At 34.2% G+C, this 18,938-nt stretch overlaps 2 protein-coding genes across 2 annotated transcripts; one reads left to right on the forward strand and one right to left on the reverse strand.

The window, feature by feature from the left end:
• Nucleotides 1–7,170: 7,170 nt before the first annotated feature.
• Nucleotides 7,171–8,776, forward strand: LOC142606304 (uncharacterized). Its single transcript, XM_075777679.1, has 4 exons — nt 7,171–7,455; nt 7,562–7,591; nt 7,897–8,140; nt 8,352–8,776. Exons 1-4 carry the CDS (start codon nt 7,399–7,401, stop codon nt 8,534–8,536), a joined length of 516 nt encoding a protein of 171 aa, XP_075633794.1. The 5' UTR covers nt 7,171–7,398; the 3' UTR covers nt 8,537–8,776.
• A 2,078-nt stretch (nt 8,777–10,854) lies between these two features.
• LOC142633086 (uncharacterized) lies at nt 10,855–13,307 on the reverse strand. The gene is made up of 5 exons (XM_075807362.1): nt 12,932–13,307; nt 12,077–12,488; nt 11,465–11,934; nt 11,036–11,344; nt 10,855–10,925 (listed from the first exon to the last, which is right to left on the reverse strand). The coding sequence occupies exons 1-5, from the start codon at nt 13,305–13,307 to the stop codon at nt 10,855–10,857; spliced, it is 1,638 nt and encodes a 545-aa protein (XP_075663477.1).
• Between the last annotated feature and the right edge of the window lie 5,631 nt (nt 13,308–18,938).

Here is an 18,938-nt window from a genome sequence, read left to right on the forward strand (position 1 = left end):
TTTCCTTTAGAAAATTTATATTCTTAGCTTTCCCCATCCTAAATTTTATGAGTTATTTTCTTTCTAAAGAAAAATGTATTAAATTTTCCAAATCTAATATTCAAGAAATCCAACTTTTAAGAAAATAAATGAGAATAAAACTATATATACTTATATCATACAGACAATATAAATGTATAATATACATTAGCCATATGTGTGCTTATATTATGTATATAATTAATTGTATTTCACATATTAAAATCTGTCCCCCGATTAACAAGTCCTAGATCCATCCCCTACTAATACAAGGGGTAAATTGCACTCTCTTTCAGTAAGACTGGATATTGATAGAATATCAATTTTAATTGTCGATATAAGTTTAAAAGATCAAACGTAAGTAAACCAAGTTACAATTTATAACACCTTCACTATCAATTTCTTTTTCAACTTTTTTTTTTTTTTCGCCTTCATTGAACTAAAATCCTAACTATACTGTTGGTTTTATTTGAAGACATGTCCTTGATGGCAAGTTTTAATTAGCTCTGTTGCCAAGTTGATTTCAGACCAAAACAGCAGAATATGTTAAGAGATTTGAAGCCCTATCCTGGCAAATGTTTCTATTGTAATCAGGTGAATTTTTTTATAATTTTTTTGATAAGAAAATCAGGTGAAGTTGTTTTCACAATGTTCATCAGTAGAATTTTATAAAGATAGCTCTATAAAGATATCTGACTTCCAGGGTCCCAAAGAGTACTGGGCGTGTCCTAATTGAAATGGGCCACATGGCCCATATCTTTTTTGGCTAAAAGGATAAACATTTTGCCCATATATTTGTATAGATAACCTTGAAAACAAACAAGCATTGGTTCTGTTACGGGTAACACACCCTTAAACGAGAAAAGTTAACCGAAGTTTTAAGGACAATAATTTATGAAATATTTCTATATAAGAAAAGAAAAAAAGTGATTAATTTTTTTACATCTTTTTATATTTTCCAAAAAGTGGTATATTATTTTTTTTTAAACGATCCATTAACAAATGTCATATAGTAAAATATAAAAAAAAAAAACCTATTAACCGAACCTTTAATTATTTTGAGACAATATTTTTGAGTTAAATATAAATATGAACTACTACCCTCAAGTGAATTGAAAATGCATGCTATTTTGTAATTGATAAATATGTGCATCCGGTGAAGCTATTCTTTGTAAGAGAAATTCTTGCAAAATTGCAATCCTACCGGGAGTGGTCCGTAAATTTAATTCGATTATTTTATGCAAAATCTTCTTCTTTTTTAATTCAAGTCTAAGCTCTACTCATTACTATACACCAAGTTGAATCCTGCATCCTGCAAACCAAAGAAAATAAAATTGTCTATATATATATATATATATATATATATATATATATATATTGATAAAGAATATTGTATAATTAATTAATGACCTAAACTAGATTACAACTGGCCTACAATCATCACTCAGTTGTGGCGCATAGATATAAGGGAATCATATATGCATAGAACTAAGTGGTTTCATAAGTTACAATGAGTTATAACTCATTGTAACTTATGAAAAACATAATGAATGAAAATGGCAGGATATATCTTTGACAGGCAATGGCAATGGTTAGGTGATTAGATTCATTATATTTTTTAATACTAAGAACTTTTATAATGACTAGTAATAATATTATGATATCAGAATAGACAGTCCTAAATTTCTTGTCCAAATTTAAGAAAGAAGCAAAATTTTCTGTATGTATTACATGTCAAGTGAAATTATACACTATTTTTTATTATCAATTCATGTTTTGTTCGATATTCAAACTGATTGATATGTTTATCTTTGCGTGGATCAGCTAAAAGCAAAATGTGCCGTATATGACATATCTTTGTAAGATAATTATATATGAAAAACCAGCAGTGGTTCTGGGAATGGTACTTTAAGATTGATAAAAGATGCATTTTTTTTTTTTGAGACAATGTGTGAATCGAATAAGTGCCACCTATGAAGCGTAAAATATGTCCATCTAGGCCTAGGGAAGCTCTCACATCGATATGCTAATACAGCACCATTAATACCAGCTTGTCAAGCTTTAAGCGGACAATCCAAGCTTATAAAAAAAGCTAAAAATCCCATTCTAAATTAGATCTCTCCTGTTTCCCAAATCCTGAAATTGCAATTAAATATATATATTGCAGTTCAAAGCTGTATCTTGGTTCAAAGTTTTGGCGGTTGGTAGAAGATGGCAGTCATCTCTGATGTGTGTTCCCACATGGCCATTGATACACTTTTACCAATTATAACTTCTCATATGACAAGTTGTGGCATAAAATTGTACTAAGTTTGATGGTACCAGCATTATATTCTTTTTATGGGAGTAATGCTAGTACCATATAAAATGACATAATTTTGTGTCACAACTTGTCACATGGCAAGTTGTGATTGGTGAATGTGTGTCTTCACATGGCCTATTGACACACCTTCACCAATCACAACTCGTCTTATGATGAATTGTAACACAAAATTGTGCCAAGGCCAATTTTAGTGGTACTAAAATTACTCTTTTTATGGAAGCCATTCATCAAAAAATAAAACTCTTCTTCCCATAATAGATGATCATTTGTCATTTTTTCTTTGCCAAGATAATGAAACTTTCTAACCATAAAAGTTCAATTTTCTATGTTATCTTTATTTTTCTTTTAAAAATTTAAACTAGATTCTTATAAAAGAGGTTTATACAAAGTAAATAATGTTTTACGAAAATCACTTTTTGTTTATTTATTATTATCAATAGTCATTTAATTTTATTTGATTCTAAAGAAAAAATAGTCATTTTATTAAAAAAAAAATAATTGTGAAGTGGAAAATGTAATTATCATATATATTGTTGGGTAAATAAACACCTTAGAAAGATTCCTTGAATAATTAATATAACATATAAAAACACACTTTAACACAAAAGGTCTAAGCCCAAATGGGTATGTATTCAATTATGTTATATTAACTACTCATTCTTCTCATCTTTATTTAATGTGGGATTTTACTCACAAGTGTACACTCAACAATCTCCTCCTCATGTGTGAGTCTCTGCCTCTTTGTAAGCTTCAAGACCACTTTGTGGGCCATGAACAGTCTTACTTGTTCCCCCTTACCTAAGGAGCTATTTTTTTTTCACTAGCCCATCATCCATGAGCCTTCACGTGTCAACACCGCACGTCTTTTATTTTCCATGAGAATCTCACACCTCATGTTGTCTAGCACCATTGGTAATAATACTCTTTTGTTGGGCCTTTTCCAAGATCATTTATGTAAACTTTATGGGCTTGCTTTGTGCAATATACCGTCCCTGCTTCATTTACGAAAAAGCTATAAGTACACACACCCCATTCCTATTCTAACTACGAAAAGAACCTCAATAACCTTGCCACCTTTATCCCCACAACCATGGGCTTTGATACTACATGTTGGAGAGATAAACACCTTGGGAGGACTCCTTAACTAAGGATATTACTATTGAGAAACTGGAGGTATGTGTAGCTTCAGTTAATCTTTTAGCTTGAGAACAAGGATGAGTTGTAGCGATGAAAGATTATGTTTGGAAGTATGCCGCTGATGTTAGTAATTGAATTTGAGATTTTTTTTTTCTTATAACAAGTGAGAGAGGAGATTGAACTCAAGCTCTTCTCATAAAAAAAGCCAAATAATGCTGTGGATGAGTTAATACCACTTAGTCATATTGTCATAGACTCACAAGACTCTTGACTACTAGTATTTAAGAATATATAGTCAAAGCAGATATGCACAAAGTTGTGGCACAAGACACAATTTTTGCCATAATTTTGTGCACAATTTGCTGATAAAAAATAGTCAACTATAATTTGATTATTCAGAACTCACAGTTCACTTTAACAAGTCTTGCACATAGTTATGCCAAGCACTCTTAAGCGAGCTCACTAAACTGTACTTATATGTAGTTGGCTAGCTGCCTCCAAATATTCCTTCCTGTCCTGTGATGCTTTTCATAATTTCATTAAGACCTGTAAGCAATGCAACCTCGATGACAAGTAACCAGAGCAAGGGTTCTATCAATTGTGTAGCCGAGGAAGAATGAACCCTGTTCAACTGCAACAGTTTACATGAAGATTATTCTAGATTCAAATATATGTGTCCACCCAGACAGATCATGGCCAATGGACATAGACAATAATAACTTCAATAGTACTCTTTTGTTTGTAACATTGTATGTTTATTGCATAGGTGGGCCAAATTTGCCAGACCTCACGCATGCCCTACCTCCTGCGGCCCAGACATTACTTTTTCACTTTAAAGTTTGCCTCCGGGCTCCGGGATCTGTGATTTAATGAATTATGATGTTTTGCTTTCCATTATGCTTTTTAATTTTTCTAATTTTTGGAATTTTAAGTGATGATCTTATTCTCTTGATTTTAAATATTTTTTTAGATTTCACTAATAAAGTAGAGTTTCTATGTATGCTACAATTTTTTATTTTTGGGTGCAGGCTATTATTGTTAACTGTAGTCTCTATTTAAAGAATATTCTTAAATCTTTTTTTTTTTTTATTGGGTCAAAAAACAAGTGTTCCATTCCATGTTTCTCAAATTTTCTATTTGAAAGTTTCCCTATTATTTTGGAGGGATTTCAAAAATAAAATTAGGGTTTAGTTGGGTTATTTACCTGCGCTGCTCCACTGTCACATATGATAATATATATATATATATGAATGTATGTATGTATTCCTAAAGTCACCACACAGGAACCCACTTGGAGGGTTGTACCTCTTCTAAAGCTTCCAGGGGAGGACCTGGGGGAGTTGTCATGGTTATAGCTAATATTTTTAAGAGGACCGTCGCATATACAACATTTATATAATATTTTTACAAAAAATTATAAGTGATAATTTGTTATTAGTTTTAACAAATTAATAATAACAATTTACCACTTAGAATTTATTATAAAGTCTTATGAAAATATTATAGACATAGTTTTTTTTTTTTTTTTTTTTTTTGGTAGGAGTGGACATAGTATTTGATTTCTCTATTTGCCACAAAAAAAAAAAGAGGAGTATTCCTAGATCCTAGATCGGGTAAAGCGAAATTTAAACCACTGCTATACCAATTCCAATTATGTGAATAAGAGTCAGACTAGTGGCTCTTAAGATTTCAAGCAATGATATAAACGCAAATTTGACACCAATTTTAGACCCGAAGATTTAATGAGGAATATTGTTGTTTAACCGTCCCAGCAAGTATCTTCTACCTAGTCAAGAATAGATTTTGTTATATATATTGCATATGAACCAATTCAGTTGCATTTAACATTTGACATACAGTTCATTGATAGTTAAATCACTGAGAATAACTTGCACTTAATTACTTCAAAAGTCAAAATACAAATTTCCTTTGATGGGTAAGTTACCTACACTTTTTCGCTGTCTCGATCCCACAACTTTTTAACTTTTATTCAATTATTGCACTAAAAAAAAAAAAAAAAAAACTTTCATTCAATTATAGTAGGGGGAACCGTCATTTGAGATAGAACAAATTGCCAAAGTACAAATTGAATTCATGAAGTTCCCAAATGTATTCAGTTATGAACAGGAGGTAAGTAAAACACTTGGATGACCTGAAAAGAAGTGAAAAAAAAAAAATCACGTGCAACATGTGGGCCCAAGTCTAAATTGAGATTATATTAGATTATTTACTACTTGTGTATATAAAACCGACAGTGCACCAGTGAAACTAATTTCTAATCTATTTCTGAAAGAGCCTGAACACATTGCATCGACTTCTCCTAAATGCTCGGGGTCAAATTTGACTTATTCTGGGCATTCAGGCATCTACATTTTGCTGTGTTATAAACACATTAGTGCAAGCTTTAAAACAAAAACACATAGAAGTACTAATGGATCTTTCTAGGCCCATCTCTGATTGGATCTAACTGGACTGATATCATTTTGACTAATTCCCAATGGCATAGCATGTGTCACCACATGAAAAGAGCAAGAGATAAAGATTTGTGTGTGTGTGTGTGTGTGTGTGTGTGTGTGTGTGGAAGAGATAAAGAAATATTGAAATACCACTTGCACTTACGGAAGCATCTTAGTGAGGACTCTTGGCCAGTTGTAATCTTAGGTTTTCAACCTATGAAACTCTTAGTACAGATTTGGATTCGTTTTTTCTTGACAGGAAACATCTGTATGGCTTAAATAATATAAGCACATGCTACAATTCCACATAAAGAGTGCTAGCTTATTAATTCTTCAATATTATATTGACCTTTTGGTCTAATGAGTTTGAATAGTACTTTTGTAGTAGTGAGTCTAGTGGCCACAATTTAAAAGATCAAAAAGTTCATGATACCCCATGTACCTTGGTAGGGTTAGAGATAGGTCATCTCAATGTTTTATGATCTTCTCTCATTGACACAAAAGTTTAAACATTGATGTACAATGATGTTACCTAGTCCTTCACCAACAACCATTTTACTTGCAAATCTTAATTAATTAAAGTCAATCAATTAATTAGTAGATTTCAATTAATTCATCTGATAAAATTTTTTGTTGTCGAATAAGAGACTTGAAATCAAATTTCACCTAAATTAAAAAGAAATTCATTAATATTTTGACATAATAGTGAAAGCAATTATAATGAAAATGGTACTATAAATTCAAATTATATTAGCATCATCCAAATCTTATTATATTTATATTTTTTTTTAAAGTCAGCTGGCTAGGTCTTGGGTACAACTCTATAGAAACTTCGAACTAAATTATTTTTTAGACGGACCAAAAGATTCCTGTTTAGGAAGGGTGACAATCAAGGTCCATCCACATGTCTTCCATATTGGTCAAGTGGTAAACTCTTATTTACAAACTAAAAATAAGTTGTCTAATTAACCTTGACCTCAATTATTTGAAGCACGTAAAAATTGGTAAACAACTGAAGAGGTAGGTGAGAACGTCAGCCTTGTTATCAATGAGGCGTATCTTTGGTTCGTGGTTCCGATTTTGAAAAGACACACCTCGTGTGCAGGCTAATAAATTATTGGTGTAAGTGTAACCCACTCTCTGATGAGTAATACATATACTAGTTTAGCAGACACAGTCATTGGGGCATGTGGGTCGGAGCTCTTTATTAAGTCACACTTCAGGACATCAATTTCCAACCAAAAAAATAAAAAATAAAAACTGAGTTTCAGGACATGTAGCCATAACTTGTGTCTCAGTGATTTGGTGAAGCTCAAGCTGGCATGCACTGCTTGATTGAATAGAAGGCCAGCTGTAGAGATTTCTCTCTCCATTTTTTAGCACTATTTATACCACAGATAGTCTGCCTTGAATCAATATCAAGTGATTAGTAGCTTTCACATTTTCTTCGTTCTCTTTCTAAAGATGGCTCTGAAAGCTATGCTCTTTTTGTTCACCACTTTTCTTGTATTTACTGCAATAGTATGGCTCTCTCTCTCTCTCTCTCACTTCATTTGAATCAATATCTATTTGCTTCCTTTGATTGGTTTTCTTAATTTGTAGAAATCCTTATCTTTTTTTTTTGTAGGTTTCATCTAAAGATGAGGAACTCAAGGAGGTATTATTATATGAGACAAATGTTTACATTTTTTCTCTCTCTCTTCAGTTGTTTCCTTTAATGGGTTTCTATATTGTTAAATTTGGGTACCCTAGATTTAGATTCTTGCTAGTTTCTTGTAAGTTGTAACCTTAAGCCTCTTATTTATTTATTTATTTTATTTTTATTGAGGATCAAGTTGTAACCTAAACTAAATATTTTTCTAAGCAAGAGGAGTTCTATACTTAACTTGGCTACTTGCTGATTTTTTTTTTTTTTTTTTTAAATACTAACCAAAAAAAAATGGACTTTGTGATTTGGTATAGGTCACTTATGTCAAAGAGCCAGAACCAGCACATCCTCCTGCTAAGGTCCCAGTTTATGCACCACCTCCACCTGTGAAGACGCCACCATCTCAATCTCCTCCACCAAAGGCACCAGCTTATGCACCACCACCACCACCTGTGAACACACCACCATCTCAATCTCCTCCACCAAAGGCACCTGCCCCTGTGCCCCCAGTTGAGCCACCCACTTCTCCACCACTGCCCCCAGTGAAGTCTAAACAAGGTAAATTTCAACACAAAGTTTTACCAACAAGTCTGCCGAACACAATATTTTTCACAACTGTCAGAGATGACAAGTTGATAATTTTCCAGTTTTTAATGTTGCGGGAAAAAAAAAAAGTTGTCAATAGCATTATTATTGAATTATTTTTCTCATGATATACTTGTTTTTTTAACCTTGTTTTGTGGTAAATGTGCTATTGTATTGTGCACAGATTGTATCCCCAGATGTGATCAGAGATGCCAATTACATAACAGGAAGAGAGTGTGCATGAGAGCCTGCATGACATGTTGTGACCGCTGCAAGTGTGTTCCACCAGGAACATTCGGTAACAGGGAAAAATGTGGCAAGTGCTACACCGAAATGACCACTCACGGCAACAAATACAAGTGTCCTTGAATGGCCTATATCACTTGGATGGTTGTATTGCCTAGATCTGTAATAAGTATTGAGAAGAGGGTGAAAACATTTGGTTTTCCGCGCAGTGTCCTTTCTACTAGCTAGCTACTTCCTGAAGCAATAAATTGTGCATATAGTGCTAGGCCAAGAACTGTTTTGTGGTGTTTAATACATTTTCCCATTTTGCTATATTTCAGATATTACATTAAAAAAAAGTATTATTTCTAAGTGGTTTTTCAATGTCCTTTCTACTTCTTGTATGCAAATATTAACTGGTTCTATAAGAAATATAAAACTTGTAATCCTGCTCATTAACAAATATGTTGCTATCCTCTTTTCTTTTTTTTGAGAAACACGAAGGTTGCTATCCAGTCGCCATATATGGCTTGCAAGAAATTGTGATGTACCAGAATACGAGACTCAGAGGGTGATAGAATTAAATAAAAAGTTAAAAAAAAAAAAAAAAAAAAAAAAGGAAAAGAAAATCAGTGCCCGACACATTACCAAAGAGCACCTTGAGTTAACAAACAACAGGTCAACAGGGTGATGTCTGTTAGAATCCAAGCTCTCATACAGTTCATCAATGGAAGGAAGCAACCAAACAACGAGAGAGATATATGAGAGAATTGTATTCTTCTTGTATATATAAAATATCTGATGCTCTGCCTTTATATATTAGGATCAGAGATGGGAAAATACAACAGCTGTAGGTAATGTTCTGATCTAACTAATTACAGGTGTCAAAACAGAAAAAAAAACTAACTAAATGCTAACTAAATGTTATATACAAAACTACATGTAGCTTAAGCATTTCTAATCTAAAGTATTTTGTAAACTACTTGTAGCTTAGACAGTCATGTACACAGTTTAATACTCCCCCTCAAGATGAACGGTATATATTGATTAAGTTCATCTTGGAAAGAAGATAAAAAGAATTGACTTTGTCCAAGGGCTTTAGTAAAGAGGTCTACCAGTTAATGCCTTATTGGATTGTGGAAAGTCTTAATAACACCAGCTTGAATCTTCTCTCTAATAAAGTGATAATCCACTTTCACATGCTTTGTTCTTTCATGGTACCCAGGGTTGGTAGCAATGTATACAGCAGCCTTGCTATCATAATAAAGGTAAGTAGCTCGTGTATGATGCACCCCAAAGGTCTTGAATAAGGCAAGTAACCACACAATTTCACTAGTTATTGTGGCCATAACCCTGTACTCAAACTCAGCCGAGGACCTTGAAACTACTTGTTGTTTCTTGCACTTCCATGAGATGAGAGAATCCCCTAGAAACACACAAAAATCGGAGGCAGATCTTCTTGTGTCAATGCAGGCTGCCTAGTCAAAATCACAATAAGCCTTTAGTTGCAAATTTGAATGTGCAGAAAGGAACAAACCCTGCCCTGGTGTTCTTTTCAAATACTTGATGATTCTATAAGCTGCTTGTAAGTGAGGAACCTTGGGAGAACTAAGGAATTTACTCAATTTATGCACTGAATAGCATATGTCTGGTCTGGTCAAGGTTAAGTAAAGAAGTTTCCCAATTAATCTTCGATACTGGGACACATCTAAAACTGATTCACCAATAGAGTTGCTGAATTTTGCAGATGGTTCCATAGGTATGCTTGTAGGTTTACTTGCCAACAAACCTGTATCAGCAAGAAGATCCAAGGTATATTTCCTCTGACATAAAGAGATACCTTTGGTAGTTCTAGCCACTTCAAGCCTAAGAAAATACTTCAATGTACCAAGATCCTTAAGTTTGAACTTACTATCCAAAAACTGTTTGAAAGAATTCACTGCATCCACATCATTGCTTGCAATTAAGATGTCACCAACATATACCAAAATGATAATACTAGAACATCCTTTAACTCTGGTGAAGACTGAATAATCAAATTTGGAATGTACAAACCCATAATCAACAATTGTGGTAGACAATTTAGCAAACCATTGTCTGCTAGCTTGTTTGAGTCCATACAATGACTTGAGCAATTTACAAACCTCCCCCTTGCTGCCAAACCTAGGAGGGGGATGCATGTAGACCTCCTCATAAAGATCCCCATGGAGAAAGGCATTATTAACATCAAGTTGTGTCAAGTGCCATCCAGAAATAGCAGCAAGAGCAAGTAAGGTCCTGACTGTAACAAACTTAACCACAGGGGAAAAAGTCTTAAAAAAATCAATACCCTTAGTTTGGGTAAACCCCTTAGCCACCAAACGAGCCTTATACCTCTCCACAGAGCCATCAGCCTTTAACTTGACTTTGTAAACCCATTTACACCCTATAGGAACCTTGCTAGGAGGAAGGGAACACATAACTCAAGTATTATTAGCCTTAAAAGCATCAAACTCAGCTTGCATTGCCTCTTGCCATCTAGGATCTAAGATGGCTTCAGCATAAGAACCAGGCTCCTTAGAAACAGAAAGAGAAATGGCAAAAGCCCCATGACAAGTAAAAGCCTATCATAAGATAAAGTAGAGGAAATTGGGTAGAGAATACCTGAATTGGTGGAAACACTGGAATCATAAGACTGAGTAATGGAAGCTGAAGCCAACACATGTGAAGAAGCCAAATTACAATGATAGTCAAGAAGATAAGAGGGTGTTTTGTGAGGTCTAGAGGATTTTCTGAGAGGCTGAGGTGATGGTGGAGAGATAGAATTGGGAATCATTGGTAAATCAGGAGCAGAATGAGACTGCTCTAAGTCAGAAGAAAGAGGCACCAGGTCTGGGAATTCATCTGGAGGAGTGGCAATGTCTGTGGTAAAGGCAGGAGTGAATTTTGTAGAAATAGGAAGAGAAGAAAGATCTGTAGAAACGGGTGAGGAAATGGATTCAGGCAGAACAGGTTAAGGTGGAAACAAAGAATCAGAAAATGAGAAAGAAGGGATAGGAGTGGATTTATTAGTCCAATGTTTAAAAGGTAAACAAGACTCTTTGAAGACAACATCCCTGGAGACAAAACATGTCCTAGAAGCCAAATCATAAAGCTTGTAGCCTTTAGTACCAAATGGATAACCAAGGAAAATACAAGCCTTGGCTCTAGGATCAAATTTGGACCTATCTCTAGCCAAGGTAGAAGCATAACAAAGATAGTCAAAGGACCTAAGATGATCATAGGAAGGAGGCTTATCTAATAACATTTGAAAAGGAGTGAGATCATGCAAAAGAGGACTAGGAATTCTATTAATTAGGTAAGTTGCAGTGAGAACACAATCACCCCAAAACTTCAAAGGAAGGTTAGCTTCAAATCTCAAAGCTCTAGCAACATCAAGGAGATGCTGATGCTTCGTTTCAACTACTGAGTTTTGTTGTGGTGTTTCCAGACAACTAAGCTGATGTATAATTCCTTTGGAAGCATAAAAAGAGTTTAGAGCAAATTCAGGTCCATTATCAGTTCTAAAGATTTTAATATGAACATGAAATTGTGTAAAAATCATATTATAAAAAGTCTGAATTAAGCATGAAGTCTCAGATTTTTGTTTCATTAAGTAGACCCAATTACATCTACTATGATCATCCACTAAAGTAAGGAAAATACTCAGATCCATTTAATGAAGGTGTAGAATAAGGCCCCCAAATGTCAGCATGAATCTGATCAAAACATAAAGGAGAAGAAGAAGTAGATGTAGGAAAAGGCAACCTTTTCTGCTTGGCTAAAGGACAAACAGAACAATCAAAAGTTTTATTAATATTACAAGTAATGACTTTTGGTACAAGAGATTGCAACAAGACTAATCTTTGTGGGGAAGGGTGACCTAACCTAGAATGCCATAGACTAGTCTTGTCAACAGCAGATGTACAAGAATTGAAACAGAAAGAAGAAAACCTAGACAGTTTGGGAAGGACAACAGAAACAGATGTAGGCAATGAAGCAGTAGATTGGCTTTGCAATGTGTAGAGTCCACCTTGCTTCTTACCCAACCCAATCATATCTTCCAAAGCTGCAAGTCCTGAATGAAACAAAATTGTGAAAGAAAGATGCAACAACAAGAAGAAAACTGGGTCAGTTTACTAATGGAGATTAAATTGAAAGAGAAACTAGGGATGCAAAGTACATTTTCTAATAACAAAGTAAGAGAAACTTGGACAGTCCCAATATATGAAACCTTAGACATATCACCATTAGGCAACCTAACAGAGATTTGTACTATGGAGGTGATAGAGGTAAAAAAATGTATAGAGTAAATCATATGGTCTGTTGCACCACTATCCAAAATCCAATCACTAGAACTAATGTGTTTTGTGATTGCACTAGAAGAAAAAACAGAATAATCTAAGGAAAGACTTGACCAAATACCTAAAACCTCATGTTCCTGAAGACAAATAGTAGGCTGAGTGATGATATTGGCAACTTGGTGTGTGTCAGAACTTCATTCTGGTGGTGCCTGTGTACCAAAGTGACTGTGGGAATTCAACAAGCCAAGAAATTGTTGATACTCTGAACGGGTCAAGTTCACACTTTCATCAAGAGAAGCATCAGTTGCTACAACATTATTAGCAAAAGGAGTAACATATGAACCCTTGTTCTTGAACTTATAACCAAGAGAGTACCCATGAAGCTTATAGCACTTATCAGCAACATGGCCCAAAACACCACAATGGGTACATTGTGGTCTGCCAGACTTAGCTTTGTTGAATGTCTTGCTAGAACCATTAGCCCTAACTGCTAGAGCAGAAGACTCAATGGTATGCTTCTTTCTAGCCTTTCTTTGCTTCTCATCTTGAAGCAAGAGAGAGAATACCTTGCCCAAAGGAGGTATAGGATCCATCAGTAGAATCTGCCTTCTAATTGTGGTATAAGTTTCATTGAGGCCCATCAGAAAAGACATAACATAATCTTTTGCCTGATGTCCACAAGAACAAGTTCTATAATCTGAAAGTTCTTGCCACAATGACTTAAACTTGGTGTAGTAGCTATTGATGCTCAAATCCTCTTATGCTAACAAGCTAATTTCTTGCCTTAACTAAAAAATGCATGGTCTATTGCCTTGAGAGAATCTGTGTTGTATGTCCAACCAAAACTCCCTAGTTGTCTTGAAATAAACCATACTAGGTTGAAGATCCTTGGATACAGAATTGAACAACCAAGCTAGTACAGTGTTGTTGTATTTGCACTAAGTAATGTAGAGAGGATGATCCACAGATTGAGGCTTCAACAAAGATCCATCAATGAATCCCAGTTTAGATTTAGCATCCAAAGCTATGAGAACAGCCGTACTCCAGGTGTTGTAGTTCTCTTCAGTGAGAGCTTATACAACTAGTGATACACCAGGATTGTCATTGTTGGACAAGTAATATGGACTAGCAGAATTCTGCCATGGCTGAATGGTTGGAACAGAGGTACTTGAAGTACTATCACTCATTTCTTCAAATTAGAGACCAAGAATCAAAGAACTATAGCCTAAAAAGATGAACTTTAAACCAGAGAAACCAAGAATTGATGAACTACAGCCCAAAAAGATGAACTTTAAACCAGAATTTCAGAATCGTGTCTAAATCTCTGAAGAATTGAGGATTTAGACAATGAATTCAATCACAGGAAAACTTAAGGTTCTATAAGAAGAATTGAGAAATAGAAACCCTAAGATTCTATTACAAGAATTGAGAAATGAATTTCAATGATCAAATCAAGATCCAATGTGAAATTCAATTTCTGAAACCCTAAATTCTGAATTTAGTTTGCTTAAAATTGCAAAGAAAATCAGAACAAAGGAGAAAAAAAATTGTGCGTGAATCAAGAGAAAAAAACAAAGAAAACTTCTATTTGATTTGTAACAATGCACAAAGAAGACAAAGAATCGAGCTAGAGTGTACCAAGAACGAAGACTCTGAAATAGCTCGGCTCTAATACCATGTTAGAATCCAAGCTCTCATACAGTTCATCAATGGAAGGAAGCAACCAAACAATGAGAGAGATATATGAGAGAATTGTATTCTTCTTGTATATATAAAATATCTGATGCTCTGCCTTTATATATTAGGATTAGAGATGGGAAAATACAATAGCTGTAGGTAATGTTCTGATCTAACTAATTACAGGTGTCAAAACAGAAAAAACTAACTAAATGATAACTAAATGTTATAGGCAAAACTACATGTAGCTTAAGCATTTCTAATCTAATGTATTTTGTAAACTACTTGTAGCTTAGACAATCATGTACACAGTTTAATAATGTCCGTGGAAGAGTGAAAGGGTCACCACTACTGAGATTCTCCCCCCTAACATATGCTATAGTCCGGAGACATTTCAATTTTTACCACACAGTTCCTTAAATCGGTGCATTCAAATTGTTAAATATTAGCATTGATACACCATGTTGAATATGCTAGTATGGATGTGGAAGCGAAAGCATAAAGTATAGAATACAATAACACACGAGGGTTACGTGGTGTAGCTTAACGGCCTACATCCACGGACGAAACCCTAAAGGGCTACATCAATAATATATTAAAGTGTAGTACAAATCCTGTGTTATAATGAACCATAACATGTGTATATATAGTAGACTAAACCCTAGACTAATAGACTTCTAGTACAAGTAAGAGACTTGACTTGCACACAAAGTAAAATTAGGCTTGGGCTTATACTAATGAGCTAATATATTTCTAACACCCCCTCTCAAATTCAAGATGGAAGCTTGATGAAACCTTAAGATTTGATAAGGTTGAGAAAATCCCTTAAATGAAGTTTGGCTCTGTAATGGTGGTTTGAGAAAGGCAATGGTCTTGCAGTATTGATGCAACTTTTATCGATGGCATGACTATATCGAAGAGATTTGACGGCAGCAGTGGCAAGCCAAAGAAGATGAATGCAGCGAAGAAACATCGAGGAAGACAAAGATTGCTCTTAATACACCGTAAGGACAGAAAACAATGGCCATAGGAAGGTAGCTCTGATACCATGTTAAATATTAGCATTGATACACCATGTTGAATATGCTAGTATGGATGCGGAAGTGAAAGCATAAAGTATAGAACACAATTACATACGAGAGTTACGTGATTCAGCCTAACGGCCTACATCTACGGAGGAAACCCTAAAGGGCTACATCAATAATATATTAGAGTGTAGTACAAATCCTATGTTACAATGAACCATAACATGTGTATATATAGTAGACTAAACCCTAGACTAATAGACTTCTAGTACAAGTAAGAGACTTGACTTGCACACAAAGTAGAATTAACGTAACCCTCATGTGTTATTGTGTTCTATACTTTATGCTTTCACTTCCGCATCCATACTAGCATATTCAACATGGTGTATTAATGCTAATATTTAACACAAATAAAATGACCTTTTGCTTGCAAGTCAAATTGTAGTCAAAGATGAGAGAGAGAGAGAGAGAGAGAGTATACAACAACATTTCATCCAAAAGTCAAGTCTATATGTTGTGGTCCAAGTATATTTCCCCCTCACTCCCTCCACACCTTCTACCTATAAGAAAAGAAATCATTAATTTTATATATTGTATATAACTCATTCAAACATGCATACCTAAAACATGGTATTTGAGACAGGTGTGATGTTTCCAGAGTGTTTTTGCAAAACATTCCTTAGGTAAGTTTTTGGGTACTATGTGATAGGTGTGATGTTTATTTGGGGAATAAGGAGAGAGAATTAATTCGATAACCGTTGAATTATTAAGTAATTAAGTGAGTACTTCGATAATTATATAAGTTCTTAAATATCATGTGCGTTTGTTTCTTAAAATAATGAAAATTGTTCGACATTATTTAAAATAGTATATTATGTATTGTATAACTTGTTCCACCATATTCCTTAAAAATTACATTGATTTTTAAGTAGAGTTTGTGATGTGCTTATTTTAGAATCTCATTTCCTCTCTCTTGTGTGTGTATTTGTATTTGGATCAATATTTTAAATCTTTCACTTTTTAGCTTTTCAACTTTTCTCTCATATTAAAGGTGCATTGCGCCGTGCTACTATTACATTGAATCCAAATTCACATAAACCATAATTTCGTTAACACTCCCTCTCAAACTGAAGGTAGAATCTTAATAATGCCTTGAGTTTGAAATATAAGATCATGAAAATGCCTCAATAATGCTTTGAAGGTCGATGACCATAAATGACTATATTGAATGGAAATTGGATTGGGTACAACGGAGGAGAAGGAATCATGAAAATTGCTAGTGATCACGATGAATAATGACAATAAATGAATGTTGAAAAAGGACCATAAAGGCTTAAGAATGGTTGCATGAGTGACCAAAAAGGGGCTATTATGGCCTAAGGACAGCTACTGATGGCTCGAGGAATATCTAAAAGGGAAGATGTCATGATAAGACACGTGTGAGTGATGAGTTGGTGAATTTCGCATTGATTGGGCCCAAAAAAGGCTAATTTGTGTGACTTGGATGCCTCATATGTGAAAATGGACCTCTAAAATTGTAATCTATACAAAAAACAGAAAGGATACATAATATTGGAAATACGTCAACTCTAATATTGGTCAAAATAGACAAAGTCAATAGTCTGGTTCATTGGTGTGGATTTGTAATTTGATTCGATCTAATTCTATGATTTTGCCAAAGATCTAGTTCGAGGTTTTAACTCGGTCATGTAGACTCAAGCTAATGTTGACATGGCAGTGAAGGGATTGAGTGTTGACGTGGTGGCTAATATGGTTGACCTGGAATGCGACATGTGGTTGTGGCTTCTTGGCGGCGAGACTATAAAATATTGTAGAGAAGTAGAAGTGAAAGAGAATGAGAATGTGAGGATTATGTGGTTCAAATTGATTGCCTAAGTCTATGGGATAAAATCATTTGCAACTACATCTTTACTATATGTTCAATTGTGTATTACAATACAAAATCTTAGATAAGATTATATAAGAATATTACGTTAATCCTAATTGAGCCTGCTATACATTCACATTTATAATTAACAAGCACCACGTATATTCCGTGAGAAACCATCAACAGAAGTGCCAATATTCAAACTTAATTTGTTATTATCATCGGGCAAGCAATACTATATTACTAGCCTTAGTTTTTTTTTTTTTTTTTAAATTTAATTTTGTTTTTGGATAAACATGGGTTGTTTTTTTAAGAAAAAAAAACAGCAACAATGTGGGTTGTTTAACTTATTTTTCTATTTTTTTTATAACAAAAAAAAACAATAAATGTGTAGTTACTTTGAAGAAGTGGGTTAGTGGAAAAGTGTTTCTATTTTATACGCAATATTTTAGTGCAAGTTAGACATGTATTTTTACTAAACTATCCTTTAGTTTTATCTCTACTTAAACCTAAAGGTGCAAGGGTACTTTGGAACAAAAAAAAAAAAAAACTGATCCAAACAAGAAAAAACCCCTTAAATGGTAGTATAGATATAGATGCATGGTTATTACGACTTTAGAGCTCATGCCATTTGGTCTATATACATGCCCAAATATTGGAATCAAACACTTGGAAGATATCCCAAAGGACAATAGAAGATTCATGGATCATTTAGTTCCGGATAGCTAAAATAATTTTCTATCTCGTTGATGAAAACTAATGCTAAGGTTTTCCTGCCTATGTAAAGGGACCAAAGAGAAACAATAGTACTATAAATGAGCTTTGAACATCAAAGCTACTTCAACAAAATATCACAAAACATGGCGATCCAAAGGCTTGCTTCTACTTTTGTCATATGGCTTGCTTGCTCCATATTGGCTGTTTCTGCACAGCATGTAGGCACTCCTCGCCTTGCACCAATACTAGGCACTCCTAGCCTTGCACCAGTACTACATGTTGGGGATATTACACAAAATAATAATAGAAGAACAAGGTTAACACAAAAGACAAACAGAAAATAGATAATTTAGAGGCACTATATCGTTTTATTTAGACAATATTTGCCCCCTCCCCTACACTATTGTTGCTAAAGGGTTATTGCAAATTTGTCTCTAAGATACAACTAAAATGTTGGGTTCTATAGATAACAATTCTGGGGAATGACCATAGGATTTCTTGTGTTTCTGAACATAAGCCTCTATTTATACCCATAGGGTTATATTTCATCAAAAGACACGTATGGAGAGTTAAATTTTTTTTATAAAACCGTTAACAAGACTTGAAACTTCTTCAACATTTTTTGAATAGTCACTAGAAAATTCTGCAGAAAATCCTGTTACACAATTTTCAATTGGTCAAAAATTACTTTCAATTGATCAAGTGTTCTTTTTGATCGGTCGAACAAGAATCGAACAGTGATTGAGACATCCATAAACTCCAGGATTTTTTCTTACCATTTTCAATCGATCGAGTCAAAGCTTCAACCAATTGAAAATACTGATTTTTGAATTTTCACTTAGAAAATTTCAGAACTTGAATTTTCACTTTATGAAACCATATTCTCCAAACTTAAACATCATTATTACAACCTATTC

This window comes from Castanea sativa, chromosome 1 (assembly GCF_040712315.1).
Source record: "Castanea sativa cultivar Marrone di Chiusa Pesio chromosome 1, ASM4071231v1".
NCBI lineage: Eukaryota > Viridiplantae > Streptophyta > Magnoliopsida > Fagales > Fagaceae > Castanea > Castanea sativa.

Coding starts and splice junctions, on each gene's coding strand:
- LOC142606304 (XM_075777679.1), top strand. CDS start 7,399: ATGGCTCTGAAAGCTATGCTCTTTTTGTTCACCACTTTTCTTGTATTT. Junction 7,592..7,896: donor AAGATGAGGAACTCAAGGAG/GTATTATTATAT, acceptor GATTTGGTATAG/GTCACTTATGTCAAAGAGCC. Junction 8,141..8,351: donor CCCAGTGAAGTCTAAACAAG/GTAAATTTCAAC, acceptor TATTGTGCACAG/ATTGTATCCCCAGATGTGAT.
- LOC142633086 (XM_075807362.1), bottom strand. CDS start 13,307: ATGGATCCTATACCTCCTTTGGGCAAGGTATTCTCTCTCTTGCTTCAA. Junction 12,489..12,931: donor GAATTCCCACAGTCACTTTG/GTACACAGGCAC, acceptor TGTTTCATTCAG/GACTTGCAGCTTTGGAAGAT. Junction 11,345..11,464: donor TGTTGTCTTCAAAGAGTCTT/GTTTACCTTTTA, acceptor CCGTTTCTACAG/ATCTTTCTTCTCTTCCTATT.